Consider the following 25,850-nt stretch of genomic DNA (forward strand, 5'->3'; position numbering starts at 1 on the left):
TATCACATTTTTATCACTTCTTCATAATCTTGTGGTTTCTACAGTCTTTGTTTTATGGATGCTGTGATAATTAATGGAATGGGCTTAGCTTCCCATTCTTTCTTCCTCAGTTCATTTCTTTTTATCTCCCCACTGATAGTCTTTGGCAGCTCTTGAACAAATTCTACCTTCCTAGGATATTTGTAAGGTGCTGTGTAGTTTTTTTCATGCTCCTGAATTTCCTTTTTTAGTGGTTCTTGGCCCTGTGACTCGTAATTGGGGTTCAGCCTTTACTACCTCTCCTCTGATGGGGTCTGGGCACTGACCACAGCCGACTCTGCCACCATGGGGAGCTCAGCCAGGACACCACCTCAAATGGTCCAATTCGGTAACTAGAGAATAATATGACATCATCCGATCTTGCAACAAACCAGAAATATCCATCTTCATCTACATGGCCTCTGTTCCCGGTGATGTAGAAGTTACCTGGTAGAGTTGAAGCTGTTTTTGTAGGATTATCTACATAATGAGTGAAAACACCAAATGGTAGGTTAGGTAGAACTTGAAGGTCAAAATCTCCTTCTTGTCCAGGAGGTAGAACACTGCCATTTGCATCTAAAATCTTAACATCAAAAGCAGAAGGCTTTCCCATTGAGCCAGGCTTAATTTTCATACCCTTAAAATTCCCACAGATTAGCACCATTTCCATCTGTCCACATCCTTTGCAGATGTCCAGCCCTGTGCTTCACTGCTCAGTCACTTCAGGGCCGATGGGCTCCCCAGCACTCACACAGTGTTTTAAACTTTTGAATTTATAGCTGGTCGTATCATTCTGTAGAAGCATTTGGTATGCAGTTGGCACTGAACAGAAGTCTGTGATGGGAAACTTGGTGAGAATCTGCAAGATGAAAGCTGGCTCAAACAGCAGCAAACGATGTGGAAATACACATGCTCCCTGGATCCATGGAGGAAACACGCGGCTCCATGCAGACTTTGCCCAGCCTGTGTGAGAGGTATTCCACATCACATTCCAAGGTGTCAAATCCAGCCAGAACCTTCTGTTTACAGACAATCCTAAACTGAAACTGCTGTGGGTATGTGCAGTCATTTTAGGAGATCTGGTCATCCCGCTGGTGAAATAAATGGCCATTATCTTACTGTGTTTTGTCTCCACACAGGTGTGGTTGTCAGTGGCATGTTTCATCATCTACTTGGGATCCCCCCATCCCTCTCTGGGGTGCTGAGACACAATTAGCTTGGAGTGCAGGTTTTCACATTTAGATGCCACAGCATCTACTGCTGAGGCTACAACTTCGTTGGTAATAATGCACTTCATTTTTGAAGACTGGTCTATAGAGGATGTCTTTCGGGATCAGCTGAGTGGTTCCTGGAATTAAAACTGCATCTGCAACATGAACAAGTGCAAGTGCATGGAGGAGGCCTACAGCGGGCTCATGAGTACAGTGACGACCTGTATGGGCCAGAAAAGGTATTGGCCCAGGGCGAGCAAGAGGTATCAGCCTTGGAGGGAGGTGGGAAGGCCACCTGCCCCAATCCAGTTTTTGATTGTTAAGACTCAACTGTTCTTATACCCTAAAAGTACAACTGAAAGAGTGTAAATGAGATTTTTAGGTTTTTCCAAAAAAGGGCAGAAGTTTAAGTTTGAAAAACATAGTTCTAGGATGCTGACATTAGAGCTTACTTCTGCCAATGAAAACAATACAAAAATAAACAAGCCTAAAATAAGATCATAAGAAGCACTTACCAGAACAAGACAGGTATCTACTAGAGAAAAGGTGCCTGACCGCCCAATGCCTGCACTACAGTGGATCACTGCAGGCCCATGCTCAGGATTCAAGGAACCAGATTCTCTCACTTTAAATAAAAAATTGAGAAATGAAGCTGGTGATTCAGGGACTCCAAAATCTGGCCAGGTAGTATAATGAAAGTGAGATATTGTTCTGGTTTCACCATTCTAAAAGGTAAAAATCAAGGGGGAAAAGTTAGTTCTAATTTTTTTTCTTTTAAAAAACTACTTCAGAAAGACTATGTGTTTGTGTAATGCTTTTAATCCTATGAACTTTTTGTACTGTGATTTTTCCTGTGGTTTCTGATCACCAATTACACAAGTTTGGAGAGATTTTCTTTAGAATATATTAATAATAGCTAACATAATTTTGCAGGTATGTTCTAAGCTTTTCATGCATTGATCATACAACAATCCTATTAAAAACCATTTTCCAGATGAGAAAACTGAGCCAAGAGGTTAAGTTATATATCCAAGGTACACATGTAGAAAATGGCAGAGCCAGAATTTGAAGAAGCAGTCTGATGCACCATTCAGGTTCTTAAACACTAACCTGAATGATATGTGTTGTGAATCATTTTCTTTAATTCATAGATGATAAGTGGATTCTTTTCTTCCTATTTTTCAAAATTTCTACCAGTATGATTTTACGTTCTTTAATGGTTTCCCTTTTAAGAATTCCAAAAACTTTTTAGATATAACCTTCTCCAGTCTATGAATCACCACTTAGATTCTGCCACAGAGGCATAGAAGACCAACTCAAGAATTAATTTTCAAAAGCAACCTTCACATTTTTAATTGAAACTGCTCTTCTAATTGCTGCTTTCCCCCAGGGTAATAACTTCCAGTTCTAAAACTGTTTATATGCCTTTGCTGATATGCTAAAATGGTTTACCAACATGCTAAATGTTTCCTGTCTCTTAAAGCCTGCCTGGCATTCACTATCACTTCCTGGATATTCCTGATGATCTTATATTTCTGACCAACTCATTATGAAAATGTTCCTTAGCTTCTGCCAATTGCCTTTTGCCCCAAGGAGCACTTATGTGCCTTATACTTTTCATTTCTGTAAACAAAGCAATAATCCTCTAACATGTCTTTGCACAATTTTTCAGTTTTATTATAAAACTTTTTTGGAAGGAGAAGCCATAGAAGCAACATAAAAAGCCACAATATTTTTAATGCTTAGCCGCTAAACATTATTATTACAGCATCCTGCTTTCAATACAAATTTTCAAAACTAAAGCCAGCTTTCACTTAAAAAACATAAAATTTCCCTTTTCAGTAAAAATTGAGAGTCCTAAGTCCTAGACTAAGTTACATCAGGTGCGAAACTGATACAACAGTGTAGAAATTTTAAAAATATATTTTAAAAAGTTTAATTATATAGCCCGGCCGGTGTGGCTCGGTGGTTGAGCGTCGACCTATGATCCAGATTGAGGTTTGATTCTTGGTCAGGGCACATGCCTGGGTTGCAGTCTCAATCTCCAGTAGGGGGCATACAGGAGGCAGCCGATCAATGACTCATCACTGATGTTTCTCTCTCTCTCTCCCTCTTCCTTCCTCACTCTGAGATTAATAAAGACATATTTTTTTAAAAAGTTTAATTACATAGTTTTAGTGACCAATTTTTTTTTAATATCCAGCTTTCATAATTCCAAATACACCATGATTCCACAGGGTCTCAATATACTGGGGCAGTAGATTTCCCTATTACTAATAAAAATGATTACTGTGGTTACCAGACATCAAAACATTTCCAAATTTATGGGAATTAAAAGAAGCCAGACTCTAAAAGATACATACTGTATGATTCCACTTATATATGACAGTTTGGAAAGGGCAAAATTATAGGAATAGAAGCAGCTTAGTGGCTGTGAGGAGCTGGGAGTGGGGGGTAGGCCTGACTGTACACAGGCAGCATGAGAACATTTTGGGGAAGGATGTTGGTGGTGCTAGAACTGTTCTGTATCTTGATGGGGGGGTGTTACACGAAACTGAATACATTGTTAAAATTCAGAACTGTACACCAAAAAGACTGTATCTTACTGTATGTAAAAAAGAGAATTAAATTTACTGTATTAAAGAAAGATATTTAAAACATTCCAAATTAAGAAGGTTTTTACAAAATCACAGATGGAGAGGTAACAACGTGACAACTGCCTGCTGTGATCATCAGCCACCAAGCCATGCTGACCATGCACAGCAGAGCCAGACTTGGTCCATGTGAGCCTAAACCAGGTACAGTATGAACCTGCTGGATCTCCCAGGTCTTGGGGAGGGGAGAGGGGTGGCCCCAGGACTTTGCTTTCATAAGAGCTGTGCTCCATAGGGTGTGGCCCAGTGTTCCTAAGTGCGCGTGCGCTCAATTATTGCATCACCTCCTGGCTCAAAACCTATGTGGTTACCTCACAGTCCTGAACAACTGCTTGCTTGTTCTCTGCTTGTATGATTTTGGCTCAAGACTAGTGGTCCCTTGTTGTTTTTTCAAATTAAGGTCATGCTGTTTGAGATACTCAAAGCCAGTTCCCAGAAATGCTCACAACTATCTGTATAACACGGTCTTCTCCACTAATAGATTCTTGAAGATCAGTCTTTTTCTTCTCCTACCAGATTAGACTAACAAACTTTTTTATTACTTAATCCTACTGAAAAAAAGATTCAAAAACACAGCTCACAAAACCATATAAATCCCAAAAGACCACATACAGCAAAAAAAGCAATCCTTATTCCAAACAAGCTCTACATTTAGACTTTAGAATATCTGACAAACTCCTTATTTCAAAACTGTGAAGCATCCTTTCCTTCTCCTAAGTCACCAAGTCACACCAGTTTTCCTTCGGTGGTACAAGTTGGTCCCTCCCATCCCTTTCCCACTGCTGCATCTCACACCCACACACACCTGGTTTGCCCCCACAACTGCATAGCTGTCCCCTGCTCTAGTTGCTCCTTACACGCCTGCCAAGTTTTCTCTGTAAAATGTTGCATTATGTATACCACACTCTACATAAAAATGCCAGTGGTTTACTGTTCCTTTTAAGGCAAAAATCTCAGTTACATTTTTTGAAGGAGAATTCTAAATTTAAAGTCTTTGAGTAAGGATATCAAAATCATACAGGGTAGGGTAAAAGTAGGTTTACAGTTGTTTGTATGGAAAATAATACAATAATTAATAAATCATACAAGAATAAACTCTGTTTCAAGTACTCACAACTGTAAATCTACTTCTGCCCCACCCTGTATATGGAGGCCAGAAAGATAATTTATGAACTGAGTAGGTTTAAGACAATGGGACGCTGACAGGCTCATGGCAATGGCAATTTAAGTGTATGCCATCTGAAGCCACTCAAGTTAATTATTATTTCTATCATCAATATATGTAAGATTATGTATCTTCTAATTAATATAAAAAAATCTATACAGCTCTATGGTTCCAGGCCTAATTATTTTTACACTTTTAACACACATAGAAGGTACCAAGATTATGATTCCAAGATGTACTTAAGCCCAAATTTCATCATCTATAAATGGTGTTAAAAATAGTACTTACCTTAGAAGTCTATTGTGAGAAATAAATAATGAATGCAAAGTACCTAACATACGCTTGCACATGATAAATGCTTAACAAATACTATTTCTGAAACTATTATACTCACTAATTGCCTTTATTGTAGCCCCTAACAAGCTCCAGTCAACTGTAAAACTCTCCACACTTTCAATCTCTTCACTTAATATTTCCTCTGCACCTGAAGAGTAGCAAAGTTTGTTAACTCTATCTCCTAAATACTGATTTAATATAGCAAATCTGTACCCTCATTGTCATTGCCTTAGTTCAGTCTCTCATTATTTTTGCCAGGAGCACTATATTGTCCATGTTAAATAGTTACTTTGATTTATTTTGAAAAATTAATAGAACTCACCAGATCTGAAGGAGAGAGTGACAGGAATAGTTAGGCATGGGGTTTTCATTCTAAGCAAAGAAAAAAGCAATATGCAGAGGCATGAGCCCCCAAGGAAAAACCTGTGTGAGGAGTATAAGTCTTTTAGCAAGAACAAATCCTGAGTGCCTGAGGAGATGAAGTAGACAAGTAGGCAAGGACTAGGCTGGGCTGGGTCATAGACTTCTGCACTGCCCACGAGAGGTTTTTAGAGCACGGTGAAAGGATCACACCTGTGTTTGAGAGTAAACACTCAGGTGTAGTATGGTTAACAATGTACTCAGTTCAATGGCAGAGAGGAGTTGAAAGGTGACAGATAAGGACCATGCCCATGGAGAGCTGAAAACTTTGAAACATGGGGTCAAAATATATAACACACATACAGAAGTAGTGGGCAAGCCAGTAAAATGGTAAAGTTTAAATTATGGAGAAAAGTTTGTGGTTGTTAGAAATAAATGCATCACAGGTATATTAAGACCTAAGTAAGGAATGGGGCACAAGTGATAGTGCTTGAAGCTATTAATAGGCAGAGAAGAGGAGGAAATTCCAGGTGGGATAAACCTTTAAGCTATTTTGACTCAAATCTCAGCTACACATCATAATACTTAGGCACTCATCTGTTTTGGGCAAATCTACATGAACAGAGAAATAGAAGGCCAGCCATCGGCATTACAATAGTATTCCTGGAACTTGATAAACATAAAGCTGGCCAACAATATTATGGAAAATAGTGAAGGGCAACTAAAGAGAAAAACCTAAGAGACAAATAAGTACTCTTGATGACCTTATATTTTAAAAGGCCCTCAAAACTATCTTTATAGCTTAAGCCACAGGGCCACTTTAAAAGCAGAGATGGAATCTCTTCATTCAGGGGCAAAAGTTCAAACTCTTAGCTCTAATCAAGATTCTGGAAAAAACTGCTGGTATGTAGCTTTACTGCTCCATTAGACAAGAGGTCTGTAAAAGAGCAGGGCGTGCACAGACAGCTTTGGCCCTGGGTCTGATAATAGATACAAGCCAGACTTCTTTAGAAGCCAACAGGTTCTCTGAAGCTCAGCAATCTCAACAAAGATCTGCAGATGAGGTTTGCTATCACTCCCCTACCTCATCACCTCTAGCTCCTTTGTTCTTTCTTTCTCCCTCAACTTGTTCTTTTCAATTGCCCTTGCTCCTGCAGTCCTTTCCAATTCATTAATATTACAAAGGAAACAGATATAGACAACTAAAGCTAATAACTGTGGATCCTGCACTGAGTCTTAGACACTGTTATAGTATTACCTCACTTGATCCTTAACAACCCCATGAGATAGGTACATCAATAACCTCATTTTGTAGATGAGAAAGCTGACGCACAGAGGTTAAGTAATGAGACCAATCACACAACCAGGAGCAGTGAACTGGGGCTTATACTCAGGCAATCTGGTTCCAGAGTCTAAATATTTAACCAAATGCAATTCTACCTCTCATACTGAAATGCTACTTTATTCTTCTAACATTCCTATTTCTTACTAAAGATCGTAAAATAGAATATAAACAAATTGTTGCTATTTAATTATGATAGACTGAATCCAGTCCCTAGCAACGAAAACATAGTGGTTAACCAGCTCACACGGTGACCTCAAATTCAGAAAGATGCTTTATAACCAATAATCTTCCTTTACAACAATTAGCATCTTTTTCAAAAGACTTAACCCCATGTCATTAGAAGTTAGGAGATCTAGATTTGAGTTCTGGTCTGTCACATATTAACTGAGTAATCTATTTATGGGAGAAAAAAAATCCAAATGAATTTTAACCTAATGGATTATAGTTGTTTTGGGTTTTGTTTTTTTTTAAGTATAAAATACAAGGATATTAAGAATATTTACTCTATCCACAATCGAGGAAGACTGTGGGTCAAATGATATATGTATGAAAGTGCTTTGCAAACTGATAAACAAAATACAAAGTACAAAAGTCATTCTAATTATTTGAGATATAATCAATTTTCAATTAGGTTTCAGAAACAGGGAAAAACATCTATGCTCTTCTTCATTTTAATGCCATAAGCAGATGAGGTACCTGGGATAAATACCAAGAGAAGATGACTCAGAGAACCATGAGAAGTTTATGGAAATGCAGTTCTGTTTCTGGGAATAGCACTGTACAATCCAGTATCAAATAGCTGTTGATATATCTCAATGAAGCTCAAGACATATGTAAATGAAATAAATAGCTGGTGCAGAATAAATACAGTAAGGGAAATTTAAAAATAAGTCTAAGCCTTATAATTCCCAACCCTGAGCTTTCTTAGATGACCTAAAGAGATCACAGAATAAGATTAGTTTTGGATGTCATGGGAAACTGGATCTGAGGCTTAAGCACATAGTATGCACCTGTGCTTACAGTATGCAATAAAAACAGAAGTGTTCCAAGGGATCAACCATAAAATGTATTTCTACGTATCTAAAAAGTAATTTTATGAACATCCCTTCTGTTCTCTGTAAAGCTTTTTTTGTTAATAATCATGTTAATAAATAAATCTACTTAATGGTTTAACTAAAACAGTATCTCACGTTATAGACTAGATACATTCTTAAAGTCATTTTATGGCAGGCAAACATTTTCCTATTTTCTAGTTTTCTTAGTTTCTAATTGCATTTCAGAATCACTCTCACTTCGTATTTTCTAGTTATTCTAATTATAACACAAAGAAGGCAAAAGAAGTAAGTGCAAAAAGAGGAGAAAGGTCTTGATTCTCAGCTTGACAACAGCAGGCTCACAATCCACTATTTACATGTAAGTCAACCAAGTACCAAGGAACAATTCTTATATTTCTGAAAAAAAATCCAAGTATATATTCTTGAGACCACATGCTCAATTTATCTCACCATTTCTCCCAATTCAATAATGACAAATTTCTGTGTGGTGAATCACTTGAATTAATAACATTCCAGTAAGTTATTTTCTTAAATAGCTTGCTACTCTGCACATTGGCAAGTACCGGGAGCTGTTGTTTATTGGGTTCCTATTCTTCATCGGGTGTTTTGCATACACATCTTCATTTGATCTCAACAACAGTCCATAAAGGGAAGTAGTATGATCAAAATGTATGTGCTGCTCCAAACGTCAAACCTAATAACAAACAATACCTGAAACTAATATAATACTGTGTGTCAACTATAATTTTTTTAAAAAATCTAATGAAGAATAATTCTTTAAATCTTCCTATAAAATCCAATCTTTGGGGCATGAAAAGTCTTACATTGATATTTTCTACTTGCAGTAGATGTACTGTATAATATGACTTCACATCTTCTGACAAGAACTTCACACTGAATCCTGTTTCTTTAAACAGCATCTCCCGGTCGTCTTTTGTTGGCCAGTACTGAGCACATTTAACCTAAATTTAAGAATATGTATATATATTTTTAGTATACATACACGATAAAACAATAAAAAGTTGGGGGGGGAGGGGAACCCACATACATAAATGCTATTTTTTTCAACTACCCAAATCTAAGAATAGTCACATAATATTTGATGTCTATTTTAATCGGATGGGCATTTTATAAGGGCAAGTTTGTAAAATGTCCCTATAACTTATACACTAAAAGCCATAAACAGATATCATGTTCATAAAATAGAAATGAATTTGTCATTTCTAAAGCATGATAACCTATAATTTAACATCATACTGGAATTCATTTTGTTTCCAAAAGTATCAAACACTTGCAAGACTCTTATATTCAAACAATAATCTACTACTAAATGCTACATATCTAGAAATAACACTGCATATTTATTTACTAAAATTAAGTCAGGGAAGAGAATCAGAAGTTAAGCCCCTTTTACCTAGAGCTGTTGCATTTTGACAGAACTACTAATATGGAATTCAGTGTGTGACAATAAAAGCATCTTCCCAAAAGCCAAATTATGAAGCCAGTAGACTGAGACAAGGTTAGATAGAGTCATTTCATTAATAGACCACATCATTTTAGAAAATAAGACTAGCCCGGCTGGCACGGCTCAGTGCTTGAGCATCAACCTATGATCCAGGAGATCATGATTCATTCCCTGTCAGGGCACAGTGGGGGGCGTGCAGGAGGCAAATGATCAATGACTCTCATCATTGATGTTTCTATCTCTCTCTCTCCGTCTCCCTTTCTCTCTCCTAAATCAGTAAAGATATATTAAAAGAAAGAAAATAAGACTATTTCAACTAAAAGGAACAGAGGCATGAACAAACAGAATAGATCATATTTTAAGAGGAAAGAGGAAAAGGAGAAAATTTAAAAGAAAAAAGAAGAAAGAAATGAAGAGAGTGATAAATAGAATTAGACATTGTGATAAATATAAAAATAGGCAAAGAAAATCTAACATATGTATAATAGAAGGGCCCAAAGAACACCAAAACAAGCAAAGGAACAACAAATACTAAAAGTGTGATTAAATAAATTTTTCTTAAAAAGGGGGGAAAAATGTTTCAAAACACATATTGAAAGAATACACTATGTACCTGGAGAAAATGACCCAGAATGACCAACACTAAGACATACTTGGGTAAAAATAATAGAATTTGAAAACAAAAATCCTTTGGGTAACCTAGGTTAAAAATAAAAGTGACTTATAAAGGAAAAGAAATAAGATTTCCATTTGACTTTGACAGTAATTTGTAATGCCAGAAAGAAACGGAGTAATATATTTAAGTTGCTCAAAGAAAAGCAAATGTAACACAAGGATTTTATGTCCTGCGAAACTGACTTTTAAGCATTAAGTCAGCAGCTAAACTGTCATCAACATGTAAGAAATCAGGGACTTTAATGCCCATGAGTCCTTCCTTAGTATTCACCAGAGAAGGACTATAGACAGAACTGGAGAGACATCAACAAAGACTGGTGATGAGTATTAAATACACACTTACATGTAGAACTAAGATTTTAAAAGGGATATGAGAGAGACTCTGGTATGCTATATACTCTGGCAATGTAGGTAAAATACAAGTAAAAAAAACCAAACAAACAGAAAGAAAATGGGGAAAACAAAAACTTTTAAATTTTTTTCAGTAATTATTTTGGTGATGAAGTTGATACTGTTTTTAAGAATAATCTTTGTGTGTAATTTGGGACAAAGTAAATGAATCATTATATGATATTCTACATCCCTAGTATCTTTTGAGAACCAGGATTTATGGAACAAAAGAAGGTAACAAATATATAGTAGAAAGTGTTAAGCCAACCCCCAGAGTCCTAAATTTGAATTGGAAATATCAGTATGAATTCTTGAGGTAATGTTATCTTAACACACAAACAAATTTTTCTCCAGCTCTATTCACTGAAAAGCTTTAAAAACAATGACCAACGCAGTAGTAAGGCTCCTTAAAGAAATGCCTGATTCTATGAAGAAGAGTTTAAGATGAGCAAGAAGGCAGTAAGGACTCTTAGGTTTGTGTTAAAAGGACTTAGGACCAAACTTGAAGAGATTCCTGCTAGCCAACAAAGTGAAATGAATCAAATGTTTTTAAATCTATGAGTTCATAATAATTGATACTGCCCCTCCCTCACACCAAAAAAACCCTAATTGGTCATCTGTTGAGGACACTAGGGAATCAACTCTGTTTTAAAAACTGCTTTTTCTATATAAAAGTGGTCAAGTAACTAGAATGGGAAATTTTTTAAAAGAAGTATTTCCAAATAAACTCAAGAAGGAATGATAAAATTGAAATATCACTCTTTTGTAACCCCTAACTAAGGAACTAAGGACTGAACAATAATGACTGCTAACATCATAGAAAGAAAGATAATCAGACATTATAGGCCTCTTGATAAAATAACACTACACCACCTATGAAGTAATTATCCCCCAATAATTAAACCTGAATCTTATTAAAGTATCTAGATCCAACCACCATAAATATGATCTCCAATTTCTGGTGGCAATCTTATCCTATTAATAGAGTAATAATACACAGAAGTGAGAGATAAAACTAATAAATCATCTAGTTTGCAATGTTGCTCAAACTGTTCAAACTGACAATGTCACCATCACTTAATTTTTAAATCACATTGGAAACCATGAAAACCCACTGTAAATGACTTTTGGACATTTTGGTATGTCAATGCCACTTCAGATTAGAAATAAATTAGAAAAATTTTCACCACCATAGAAAACCAGCAACTATAAATTTAGATAACAGTAAGAATCAGGAATCTGGCCTGGCCGGGCATGGCTCAGCGGTTGAGTGTCGACCTAGGATCCAGGTGATCGAGGTTCGATTCCCGGTTAGGGCACATGCCTGGATTGCGGGCTCGATCAATGACTCTCTCATCGATGTTTCTATCTCTCTCTCTCCCTCTCCTTTCCTCTCTCTGAAATCAATAAAGATATATTTAAAAAAAAAAAAAGAATCAGGAATCTGAAGTGGAATAGTCGACCATCTTAAGTCTGGAAGAGACCTTAAAGATAATACTTTCCAATTTGCTGGTTTGACAGAAAATCAATCTAAAGCTGCAGAAGTTAAAAGACTTAACTAAAGTTATACTACTAACTAGTATTGTGTTTAGATTGCACTTCAAATTTCAAAAATTTCCTACTTACTATCTCATGACCTAAGAGTTAATAATTTATAAAGATTTTTAAAATCCTGTTACTTTAATCTTTTATAAAATTTTCAAGATTTTGATAATAAATTGTGAAGATTCTAATAAAGCCTAGGTGTTTGAAAGTTCTATGTATGCTACTAGTTCGTATTTGTTCCATTATATTTATTTCTTTGAGGGTAATGGTCACAATTGCTACTTAAATATTTAAGCTGAGAAAGGAAAAGGACACATTAGTTTTTTTGGGCAGAAACACCCTGACTACGAGCCTTTAGCAATTCAAGGACAAAAGTTATGAATGACAGAATGTCCCCAAAGAAATATGAAAACATTTATAAGCGAATGATCACAAGCAGTACAGTAAGTTGTAAATAATAAGTATTACTCACCGATTCTTTCTCTACAACCCGGTTTAGCATGACAACTGCTTTCGTCTTTTGCTGCCAAACCATGAGCCAGAAATGACAGCCTGTGTTAGGAAGTGGACCCTATAAGAACAGCAAAGAAAAAGTAGGTAAGAGAAAGGTGATAGAGTAAGGCTAAAGGAAAACTCCTTCAAACCTTCTGGTTTGAGAACAATGTATTGGATCATAATTGGTAAATTAACACTTTAAATCTACTTGAATTAAGAAATATGTCTGTACTAGTCAGGATTATTAGTTATAAATGATCAAAACTGACTTTTATTCACTTAGGCAGAAAAAGAATGTTTCAGGCTATCAGGTCACTTTCAGAGTTGAGGACTAGAGAACCAGGCTTGGCTAGGAACAAATGTCAATGCAAGATTCTGCCCAAAGAAGAGTGAGCCTGGAACAATGTTCCTGATATAGTCATGTCTATCACCTTGCTTTGCTGGCACTGCCATACAAAGGTGTCTGTAGCATTCACACATAACCTACAAGCAAACCAGAGTCAAAATCATAGGTGAGAATATCTGATTGCTCATGTTCTAGCTGCAAAGGAGGTAGGTAAAAGGAATTTCTGTCTTTCAGTTTCCACAGCAGAAAGACAGGGGCAGCTGCCCACAGATCAGGAGTCCAGCAAAAGAGGGAGTCTGTGCCATCACTAGCTAGGCCAGCCAACTAACCCAAGTTAACTACAAAAATATTTCCAGAAAAAGCAGATATTTCAAAGTACCCAAACCACTATAAAACTGTTCATCTACAAAACTACAGCATGTGTGACCTCAATAGCAGACTTAAAAGGGGCAACATATTACAATACTGTCATGGGGGGGGGAATCAAACCATATTATGTACTTCCAATTATCTTCACATTGTGTTTAATGGTAGCATAGGGCAGAAGAAAGGGCAAATAAGAGATGAAAGGCCATGCCCAAATTATGACTAATTTTAAATAACTGAAAGTTAAAATAAATGAGGTTTTAATGTACCTAAAGTAACTCAGCATGCATTCACCTCATAGAGCAGGGTGGTAGAGTGGTGAGTGAGAGGCAGAGTAAGGACACTGGGGCCAGGGCAGCCTGGAGCTTCAGCCTCACAAGGTGATTCAAATGGTACCAGACTGAAAGCAGCGTGTCCCCAGGCCCGGCACTACAGCAGATGGCCTTGGTTTGCAGCTTGGCCTCACCTGGGCACCTCCAAGCCCAGCACAAGTAGCAACCATCTACAGGTCCTTTTGTAGTTCATGGTGGGTGGCCCCAGGCAGAACACAGGCAGTGGCTGACCTCGGCCTGCACCTCCCGGAAAGCCCCAGAGCCAGTGTGCCCAGTGGATAGCTTAAGACCACAGTGAAGCACCACCACCCAACCACCTCCACAAACGACACACTCAAGGGGCAGAGACATAGTGGGCATTGAAGTAAGTCCTGCTCTGTGAGGTGGGCCCCTGCACAGCTGATCCTCTATGGTGGTCATAGGTCAGTGGTCAGTGGTTCACAGCCAGTCCTAGCAGCTGATTGGCCTGGGGGGCAAATCCCTCCCATTGATGTGCCAACAGCAATCAGGCCAAAACTATAAGAGGAAGGTGTACACAGCCCACATGGAGGGTGCACCTCAAGGGCTGGGCTTGGGTGATTGGGGAGGCTGTGCCACTGAACCCTACAGAACACCTACTACATCAGGCCACTCTACTAAGCCTGGGAGATGTGGCAACTCTAATATATAGAAACAAACACGGGGAGGCTGCCAAAATGAGGAGACAAAGAAACACGTCCCAAATGAAAGAACAAAATAAAACTCCAGAAATAGAACTAAACAAAATGGAGACAAGCAACGTATGAGATACAGAGATCAAAACACTGGTTATTAGGATGCTCAATGAATTTAGTGAGAATATCAACAGCATAAAAAAGGACCAGTCAGAAATTAAGGATACACTAGCTGAAATGAAGAATAATTTATAGAGAATCAACAGTAGAGTACATGAAGCCGAAAATCAAATCAGCGATTTGGAACACAGGCAAAAAAACACCAAATCAGCCCTGGCCAGTGTGGCTCAGTTGGTTGGAACATCGTCCCATACACCAAAACGTTCCATGTTCGATTCCTGGTCAGAGCGCATACCTATGTTGTGGGTTCAATCCCCAGTCGGGGCACACAGGGGAAGGCAACCAACCAATGTTTCTCTCTCTCCCTTCCCCTCTCTCTGAAGTCAATAGGTGTGTCCTGGGGTGAGGACTGAAGGGAAAAAACACACAATAAGAACAGCAAAAAGAAAAAAGAACACCCCCCAAATGAGGACAGTGTATGGAGCCTTTCGGATAGGTGCCAGGAGAAAAGAGAGAGCAATAAATTAAAAACCTACTTGAAAATATGACAGAAAACTTCCCTAACCTGATAAAGGAAACAGACATACACATTCAGGAAGCCCAGAGAGTCCCAAACAAGATCAACACAAAGAGACCCACACCAAGACACATCATAATTAAAACACCAAAGGTTAAAGACAAAAAATCTTAAAAGCAGCAAGAGAAAGCAGTTAGTCACCTATAAGGGAGCTCCCATAAGACTGTCAGCTAATTTCTCAACAGAAACTTTGCAGACCAGAAGAGATTGGCAAGAAATATTCAAAGTGATGAAAAGCAAGGACCTACAACCAAGATTACTCTACCCAACAAAGCTATCATTTGGAATTGAAGGACAGATAGAGGTTCACAGACAAAAAACACAGAAAGAGTTGATCACCACCAAATCAGTATTATATGAATGTTAAAGGGTCTTCTTTAAGAAGAAGAAGAAGAAAAAAAAAGATAAAAAAATATGAAGAATAAAATGGAAATAAATACATATCTATCAACAACTGAATCTAAAAACCAAAATAAATGAACAAGCAGAACAGAAACAGACTCATAGATCTAGAGAACATTTTGATGGTTGCCAGATGAGGAGTAACAGTAAATAAATAAATAAATAGGCAGACCCACTTCAGATTAAAAGACAAACACAGATTGAATATAAAGAGATGGAAAAAGACATTTCATGAAAATGAAAGATAAAAAAGCAGGGATACCAATACTTAGTATCAGACAAAATAGACTTTAAAACAAAGGCCATAACAGGCCCGGCTGGGCGTGGCTCAGCGGTTGAGCGTTGACCTAGGATCCAGACGACTGGGGTTTGATTCCCGGTCAGGGCACATGCCCGGGTTGCGGCTCCATCCCCAGTCGGGGGCATGCAGGAGGCAACCGATCAATGACGACTCTCTCATCATTGATGTTTCTATCTCTCTCTCTCCCTCTCCTTTCCTCTCTCTGAAATCAATAAAGATATATTAAAAATAAAATAAAATAAAATAAAAAAATAAAATAAAATAAAATATTAAATAAAATAAATAAAATAAAATAAAATAATAAAATAAAATAAAATAAAATAAAATAAAATAAAATAAAATAAAATAAAATAAAATAAAGGCCATAACAAGAGACAAAGAAAGACTCAGCAATTCCACTTCTGGTTATTTATCCGAAGGTTATTTAACACTAAATCAGAAAGATATATGCATCTATATATCTTTGTTCACTGCAGCATTACTTACAATAGCCAAGATATGGAAGCAACCTAAGTGTTCACTGACAAACAAATGAATACTATATACAACAGAATATTACTTAGCCATAAAACAAGAATGAAACCTTGCCATATGTGACAACATGGATGGACCTAGGAGGTATTATGCTAAGTGAAATAAGTCAGACATAGCAAGACAAATGCCAGATGATTTCACTTATATGTGGAATCTAAAAAACAAAATAAACAAACAATAAAACAGAAACGAACTCCATAGACACAGAGAACATCCTGATGGTTGTCAGATGGGTAGGGGGTTTGGGGGATAGGTGGAAAAGAAGAACAGATTAAGAGGTACAAATTGCCAGTTTTAGAAACAGTCACAGGGATATAAAATACAGCATAGTCAATAATATTGTAATAACTATGTTCAGTGTCAGATGGGCACTAGACTTACTAGATCACTTTGTAAGTTATATAAACATCTCGTCTTATGTTGTACACTTGAAACTAATGTAATATTGTATGTTAACTGTAATACATGAGAATTTAAAAACTACTTTTTAAAAAGAATCTGGGGTAATTATTCTTTTCTATTTTTTAACATTATAGTTTTTCCAAATAGAAATAAAATGTTCAACTCTAAAAATGAGTTTATTAAAAATGTCATTATGCTCATAAGAAATACTTCAAATATTACAGAAAGGCAGAAAATGGCAAATAAAAATCTCTATTCATAATTCCCAGAAACTAATGGTATATGTATAATTTATTTAGCCAGTTCCTTATAGATTATTTCAATCCTATTATTCCTGGTCCTATGCTATCAAAATTAAGTTGCAGTAAACACCCTCACATATATGTTTACTTCTGTACATATTTGACTACTGAGTACTATAAACTTTTAAGTCCCTATTGTTCTGACAGGTGAAAAGTGGTAACTGGTTTAAATTTGTATTCCCTAATTACTGAAAAAGTTGAGGATCTTTTCATATGCATATTACCTACTTTTCTCTTTTTCTTTAAACTGAATTTATGGTCTTAACGAGTTTTTTCAGATTGTTTCTCCCTTCCTTTTTGATGAACAGGAACTGTTTTACTTCAAGCAAAATAATTAATTTTTGCCCAGCCAGGTGTGGCTCAGCGGTTGAGCATCTCGACCTAGGATCCAGGAGATCAGGGTTGATTCCTGGTCAGGGCACATGATCAGGTTGCAGGCTGCAGCCAATCAATGACTCTCTCATCACTGATGTTTCTATCTCTCTCTCTCTGTTTCCCTTCCTCTCTCTGAAATCAATAAAGATATTTTTAAAAAATTAATTTTCATTTCCTGTGAATTATAAATAATCTAATAGCTTACAGTTACTTTCATTTTAACATCTTTTTACCATATTTTGATCCAAATTGAGCTTTGAAAAATCTTAATATTATGAATATACAACTTATTTTTGGAATATTTAAAAATCGTTAACTGGAGGAAACAAAATCACTGTTAATTAAGTCTCTGTTATCTGATAAAGGGTAGCTGGTATAGATAAACCAAAGTAATTTCTATTATTTCAGAATGAACAAAAAGTAGTACTGTAATATGGGTGCAGCCAATGTTCCAAGAAGCAATCAGGCAAAATGCCAAGGGAGCCACCAGGCTCTCTGGTCTCCTAGCCAGCCCTCTGGGCACCTGATCTCAGCATCCCCACTCTGCCCTGAACAAAGGCCCAAAGGCCGGACACCATCTAGGGCGTGTCTATACTCTCAAAACATATATGCCAGAGAGGGGAGTAGAGAAGAGCTTTCAAAGGATCTCTGGTTATAACACAGATTATATGAAGAGAGATGGAAGAAGTTGACAAAAGATTAACAAAGGCTATGTATCAAGTATAAAGCAAGGAAAATAATTTGCCTGAAAAGAATTGGCCTGAGCCATTTCATTAAAAATTTTTCCTTCACAGAATATATAACATTAAAATTAACTTTACTTTTATCTTAAATACACAAGGCTGCAAAACATCATAATTTCTACACTCATTACATACCATAGCAACAGAAGAAACTGAAATAGCATTGCATTTACAAAAAAAGTCAAAACATACTTTTAGCTATGTTTTAAAGTAGACAATCACAAAAACTGCATTGTCAGGTATCTGCTCAACCTCAAACCACTTGCCTGTGTTAAGATGTAACTCCTCTGCGCCTCTTCTATGTCAACTAAGCTGGCATTAATATAATCATTTTCAGCATTCTGCAGTTTAACACGACTGTGATCATCTGAAAAAGAGAATGACATGCCATAACTGTCATTTCAAACTTCTCATTTCCTTTTTAATTTCTAGGTATTTATAAAATGAAAGAAGAGAGCCCTAAACAGTCCACCAAAATACATCCTAGAACTGATAAGTGAATTTAGTAAAGGAGCAGGATACAAAATAAATATTCAGAAATTGGTTGCATACACCAATAATGAACTATCAGAAAGGTAAACTAAGCAAACAATCCCATTTACTAATGTATCAAAGAAAATCCTACGAATAAATTCAACCAAGGAGGTTAAAAGACCTGCACTCAAAAAATTTTAAGACACTGAAGAAAGAAATGGAAGAAGATATAAATAAATGAAAGCATATACTGTGTTCATGGATTGGAAAAATTAACATTATTAAAACGTCCATACTACCAAAGCAATCTATAGATACAATGCAATTCCTATCAAAATACCAGTGGTGTATTTCACATAACTAGAACAAATAATCCTAAAATTTATATGGAGCCACAAAAAATTCCTAATAGCCACAGCAATCTTGAAATAGAAAAATGAAGTAGGAGGTATCACACTACCTGATAGCAAACTATACAACAAGGCGACAGTAATCAAAACAGCGTATGGTACTAGCATAAAACCAGACATACAGATCAATGGAAGAGAATAGAGAGCCCAGAAATAAACCCACACCTATATGGTCAATTAATATTTGATAAAGGAGACAAGAACATACAATAGGGTAAAGGCAGTCTATTCAATAAATGGTTCTGGGAAAATTGGACAGATACACGCAAAATAAAAAATGAAACTAGACCACCTTCTTACACCATATCAGAATAAAGTCAAAATGGATTAAAGACTAAATATTAAGACTCAAAACCATAAAATTCCTAGGAGAAAACACAGGCAGTAAAATCTTGTACATTTCTCTTAGGAATATTTTTTCTGATATATCTCCTTAGGCAAGGGAAACAGAAGGAAAAATAAAGAAATGGGACTCCATCAAACTAAAAAGTTTTTGCACAGTAAAGGAAACCATCACCAAAATTAAAAGACAACCTACTGAATGAAAAAGATATTCACCAATGATACATCTGATAAGGGTTAATGTCTAAAATTTATAAAGAATTCATATTACTCAACACCAAAAAAACAAACAATTCAGCCGTGGCTATGTAGGTCAGTTGGTTAGAGTGTTGTCCCAGTTCACCAAGGTTGTGGGTTCAATACCCAGTCAGGGCACATAGAAGAATCAACTAATGAATGCATAAATAAGTGCACAAACAAACTGATGCATAAACAAATGCATAAACAAATAGATGTTTCTCTCTCCTTTTCTCTCTAAAATCAATAAATTTTTTTAAAAAATAACAATCCAATTTATTTATTTATTTATTTTAAATATATCTTTATTGATTTCAGAGAAAGGAAAGAAGAGGGAGAGAGAAAGAAACATCAATGATGAGAGAGTCATTGATTGGCTGCCTCCTGCATGCCCCCGACTGGGTATTGAGCCCACAACCCGGCATGTGCCCTGACCAGGAATCGAACCATGATCTCCTGGATCCTAGTCCGACGCTCAACCGCTGAGCCACGCCCGGCCAGGCAACAATCCAATATAAAAAATGAGAAGAGGGCCTAAACAGACACTTCTCCAAAAACGACAGATGGCCATTAGACATATAAAAAGATGCTCAACATCACTAATTGTCAGATAAATGCAAATTTTAACCACAATGAGATATCACCTCACACCTGTCAGAATGGCTCTCAGAAACTCCACAAGCACAAGTATTGGTAAAGAGGTGGAAAGGGAACCCTCATACACTGTTGGTGAAAATGCAGAATGGTGCGGCCACTGTGAAAAACAGTACGGAGATTACTCAAAAAATTAAAAATAGAAGTGCCTTATGATCCAGTGACTCCACTTCAGGGTATTTATATATCTGAAGAAACTCAAAACACTAATTCAAAAGAATATATGCACCCCTATGTCCACTGCAACATTGTTTACAAAAGCCAAGATATGGAAGCAGCCCATGTGCCCATCAATAGACAAGTGGATAAAAAAGTGGTGGTATAGTCCTCGCAACTGTGGCTCAATGGTTAGAGCATCACCCCATGCACCTGAAGGGTCTTGGGCTCGATTCCCGGTCAAGGGCATATATCTGGGTTGCAGGCTCCATCCCCGGCCCCAGTCATGACATGTATGGGAGGCAGCCAATCCACGAGGCAGCCAATCCATGTGTCTCTCTCTCATCAATTCCACCCCTCAGGTGAGGATTAACAACAACAAAAGTTGTGGTACATATATACAATGGAATTATTATTCAGCCTTTAAAAAAATAATGAAATCTTACCATTTGTGAAAGCATGGAGAGACCTAGAGGGTATTATGCTAAGTGATATAAGCCAGAGGAAAACAAATATCATATGATTTCACTTATATGAGGAATCTAAAGAACAAAATAAACAGAAAAAACAAAAACAGGCTGATAGATACAGAAAACAGACTGATGGTTGCCAGAGGGGTGGGGGATTACGGGTGCTGGGTGAAAAGGGTGAAGGGATTAAGATATACAAATTGGTAGTTACAAAATAGCCACACTAAAGAAAAATACATCATAGGGAATATAGTCAATAATACTGTAATAACTGTATGGTGCCAGGTGGTACTGGAAATATAAGGGGGAATACTTTGTAAAGTATATGATTGTCTAACTATTATGCTGAACACCCGAAACTAGCACAAAATAATATTGAATATGAACTACAAATGAAAAATAAAAATTTTAAAATAATAAAATGATAGAAGAAACAAAACAAAGAAAAAACTAATTAGTACCACAGGAGAGTGGAGCCAAATTTCAAATTATTCCTTTTTTAAAGGAAGTACAGAAATGTAATCCTTCTGTTTGTTACTGTGGTGTTGGAAGGTAAGTGCTTTTGTTTTTAGATTAACTATTATAACTTCAAAAATGACCAAAGTGTAAAACACAGTAAAAGGAATAAAGTACCTGCCTTCCTAAATGTAAAAGGATCATTTAGATTCTTGGTGCCTACGACCTGATAGGTCTACCTACAAAAAAAAAAAAAGAAAGAAAGAGGGAAAACTGGCCTCAGATTGATGAGACTAGATTTCTACACTAACTACATTTCCTTTTCTTCATTCCTCAATGGACGTGCACTGAACTACTGTAATCCCCACTTGTCTGTTGGGAATACACTGCAAGTGCCCCCAGTGGATGCCTGACACTGCAGCTAGTACTGAACCCTACATATATTATGGTTTTTCCTGTACATACCTATGAAAAAGTTTAATCTATAAATTAGGCACAGCGAGAGATTAATAACTAATAATAAAATAGAGCAATTATAACTATGTACTGTAATAAAAGTTATGTGAACATGGTGTCTCTCTGATAACCGGGAGGGCTACTAAGTGACTAAAGGGTGGATAGCATCTACAGAGTGGAGACGCTGGACAAAGGGATGAGCTCTGTCCCAGATGGAGCAGAACAAATCGAATTTCATCAAACTACTCAGGAGGGTACAAAATTTAAAACCTATGAATAGTTTATTTCTGGAATTGTCCATTTAATATTTTCAGAATGAGGTTGACCATGGGTAACTGAAACCTCAAAGTGAAACTGGAGAAGGGGGGACTACTGTATATTTAAATAATTTTTAGCATTTAACTATATTTAGATTAAATGCTAAAAAAACTGAAATATAGTTGTAACATTACAATTCTTTCAAAGACAACTAAAGATGCTTCATTACTTAGGTTGTGTTATAGTAGTTTATGTATGTTTCTAGTTTTTTAAAGTAAAAAATCTCATAGATTTAGAATTTATGCCAATTTAAGTATGTAGAGTACAAAACTATTCCTGGTATCATCTGAATGGAAAAGAAAGAGAAGCAGGACACAGGTAGAGCAAGCAAGCACATGCGCAAGAACAGAACTTACATTAATTTAGAACCCTAAACATACAGCTTTCTGAAGCATATAACTGACTTATAAACTGAATACATGCTTGATCTTTAACTCTGGAGGATATGTACTATTATAAGCTGCTTCCCTCAAAGAAATCTATACTAAGTATCTATTCTCAAATATATATATGTACACATATATATGTATGTACACACACACACACACACACACACACACACATATATTCTCTTCCTACTTTTAAACTAAAAACTGTTTACATTATGTCCATGTGAAAGAAAATATTCAGTGGCTTTAGTTTCACACATCAATTTATCTGAGATATTTCTGCTGGACTGAACCCAAGACCTATGTAAATATTACATGTCATTTGCCAACAGGAAAAACTAAGATCTTGTTATAGTAAATCACTTATACTAGTGTTCTCGGAAAGATGATGTCAGTAAGCACTTTTTTTTAAACAGTAACTTTTTTTTTAACAGTTTCATCACCCTTTAACTGTTCTATTATGTGAGATAGAAAAAGGGTCAGCAACCTAATTAATAAAAAATAGAGACCATATATCTCCTACATAACACGCATTGGGAGAATAAAGCCTACTTTCAGAACGTGACATGATTTCTAAAATTCAAGATCCATTAAAATATAATACCAAAGGAATACATTTCCTCATGTTGTAATCACAGAAAGAACACAAACCCCAAAGGTTAATAATATCTATTGCACAACAACAGAAACAATTTGGCCAACAGAAGCAAGAGTCCATAAAAACTGGGAAGGTTCTCTCTAGGGTGCTGGGAATTCGGTTCCTGCACGTCACTGCCCCAGACCCTTCAACAGCTTTGGGAGGGGGAGAAAAACAGACAAAGACCTTTAACAGTCTATTTTTAAGTACTTGATAACCTGCCTTCAGGACTCTGAAGAATTTACTGTTATTTTCTAGAATTTACTAGAAAACTCTTCTAGAATTTACTGTTATTTTCTCTCTAGCTTTATTATTATTATTATTATTTCCTCCAGCTTTATAATCTATACCAGGTGTCACTCCAATTCATTAAACACACCAGAACCACACACGGTTAAAACATAGATCTAGACAAATGTCAGAAGGTAGCAGGGTTGGGAGGGACTGGATAAAGGAAGGTGAGGGGATTAACTAAAGAACATGTACGCATAGCTCATGAACACAGACAACAGTGTGGTGAGGGCCGGGGGGGGGGGGGGGGCTGGAAGGAGAGAGGCAAATGGGAGACATCTGCAATAGTGTCAACAATAAAATTTAAATTAAAAACAACAAAAAAAAAATCAGCCCTGGCCGATTTGGCTCAATGGTCAGAGCACTGGCCATGGACAGAAGGGTTTCAGTTCGATTCCTGGTCAAGGGCCCATTCCTGGGTTGTAGGTTCAAGCCCGTAGCGTGTAGGAGGTAACCAACCAATCCATGTGTCTCTCTCATATTATCTATGCTTCTCTCTTTCTCCCCCCTCCTCCTCCCTCCCTCCCACTTTCTCTAAAAATCAATGGAAAAATGGAGCCTCGGTGTCTGACCAATGGGGAGTAGGGGCTACCTGAAAGGCACCCAGGGTAATGCGGAGCCTGGGCCCAGGCAGTGGCTCTGCTTCCTGTAACATTTAGTCATACAGAGTCAGTAGAAGGGAAAGAACACTGACTTTTCTGGGGGGGGGGGGGGGAATATTTTTTAAAAATTCTGTTAGCAGAAAAGACTAAAAAAAGGTAATCCTTTGGAAACCTGTATGGCTATTTAGAACAGTTTATAAATGTTGCCTGAACCTGTATTTTCTCTTCAGGGCTGATTAAAAACAAAACTTTGAAATACACCTACATTGTTATATATTTATTTTAATTCTTCTGTTCTAGTAATATTAATAATACTTAAAAGTATATACAACTTTTTAATTCAGAAGAGAATCTGTGTAGAGAAAAAGCATAAGAGAGCTTCTGGTGTTAAACATATCACTTTAAAACTATCTACAAGGATGGTAAGCATACACATTTTAGAAAGTAAAACTACTAAAGCCTTTTTATGAGAAACTGTAACTTTACGATTTATATTCTCTAGCAAAGAAAACAAAAGGAACAGTGCTTCTTTTCCAATTATATGTGAATGGACATGGTTGTCCCCTACAATCTGGGAGTCAAGTCTGCTTTCCCTGCCCCATTATTATCAGTCAGTCCCAAAATTTGTAAACCAAACTTTTGACTTCAGAATTGGAAAGAAAAACACCCACTAAGTTACATGCTTTCTTCTCTCCCATTGTCTACTTTGCCCAGGAACCTCTGAAATGTGATTATCAAAATGACAAGAGTCCTATACCTCTAGGCTATAAATAAGTACCAAGGCCCGCAGCATTTTATCATTATTTAAGTATATGGCCATCTTGCCTATCTTTTATTTTATTAATTTTATTTTTAAAATATGCGTTTATTGATTTCAGAGAGAGGAATGGAGATAGAGAGAAAAACATCAATGATGAGAGGGTCATTGATCGGCTGCCTCCTGCACACCCCCTACTGGGGATTGAGCCTGCAACCCAGGCACGTGCCCTGACCAGGAATCGAACTGTGATCTCCTGGATCATAGGTCAATGCTCAACCGCTGAGCCACTCCTGGCTGGGCATCTTTCCTATCTTTTAAAGGATCCAGCAAAGGAGAAAAATGAAGATATTTCAAACTAGACTGCATGATATACCACAAAAGCAACAAACCACACTTCACAGGAAATCTCATTTCTCAACATCTAATAACACCAACAGCAGAACTACCAAGAACATATACTTTTTTCTATGGGGGCACAATCTACTCTTAAGTCTTGTCACTGGGTACATAAAGAAATGCAATACCCAATAGAATTGTGCCATATAAACTGGATACAAATTAAACAAATTTCTGAAGAAGATTCCCTCACCTCCCACAGTATGTTTTCTGAGAAATGGTTTCATTTGTCAAGAAATGACTAGCTCTAGCTGTGGCCTGAGCTGACAATACAGATTTGCTTCCTCTTTCAGTACTGTCATAATAAACTTAAAAAAAAAAAAAAAAAAGAACTAAAAAAAACCCACCTCTCTCCCTCAGTTTCACCTCGTTTGTCATTATTGTAAGACATCTCCTTTTGGAAAGTCAACCACGTCAAATAGGATGGAGGATTCACATTCATCATAACCACCCTCAACAGCTTACACCACGGCAGAGATCAAGAACAATTAACATAAATTGGGCAAGGAGAAGACCTAGGTTTGTGCGACTTAAGAGACTACATATTTCCCCCACTACCTGGTCTCTCTTGGATACATCCAAGTTGGTTCTTTTACCATCCTGCCCACATACCCTAAGCTCTTTCTGGCATTGCC

General features: G+C 36.9%; 1 protein-coding gene and 1 pseudogene across 3 annotated transcripts in view; both read right to left on the reverse strand.

Annotated features, from left to right (window-relative positions):
- Window positions 1-25,850, reverse strand: part of PTPN2 (protein tyrosine phosphatase non-receptor type 2) — a 66,556-nt gene that overhangs the window by 15,353 nt on the left and 25,353 nt on the right. For both annotated transcript variants that reach the window (XM_081150030.1, XM_081150029.1), the window contains exons 3-6: window positions 18,434-18,534; window positions 12,692-12,790; window positions 8,969-9,106; window positions 1,745-1,954 (exon numbers count right to left, since the gene is read on the reverse strand). In XM_081150030.1, the coding sequence (XP_081006156.1) occupies window positions 1,745-1,954; window positions 8,969-9,106; window positions 12,692-12,790; window positions 18,434-18,534 (548 nt within the window). The remainder of the gene's footprint in view (window positions 1-1,744; window positions 1,955-8,968; window positions 9,107-12,691; window positions 12,791-18,433; window positions 18,535-25,850) is intronic.
- On the reverse strand, window positions 39-1,652 carry LOC308562790 (acyl-coenzyme A synthetase ACSM3, mitochondrial pseudogene; annotated as a pseudogene). The gene is made up of 2 exons: window positions 1,630-1,652; window positions 39-1,524 (listed from the first exon to the last, which is right to left on the reverse strand). The product of its transcript is annotated as an acyl-coenzyme A synthetase ACSM3, mitochondrial pseudogene (transcript).

The sequence above is a fragment of the Miniopterus schreibersii genome, assembly GCF_964146895.1.
Source record: "Miniopterus schreibersii genome assembly, chromosome: 10".
Taxonomy (NCBI): Eukaryota; Metazoa; Chordata; class Mammalia; order Chiroptera; family Miniopteridae; genus Miniopterus; species Miniopterus schreibersii.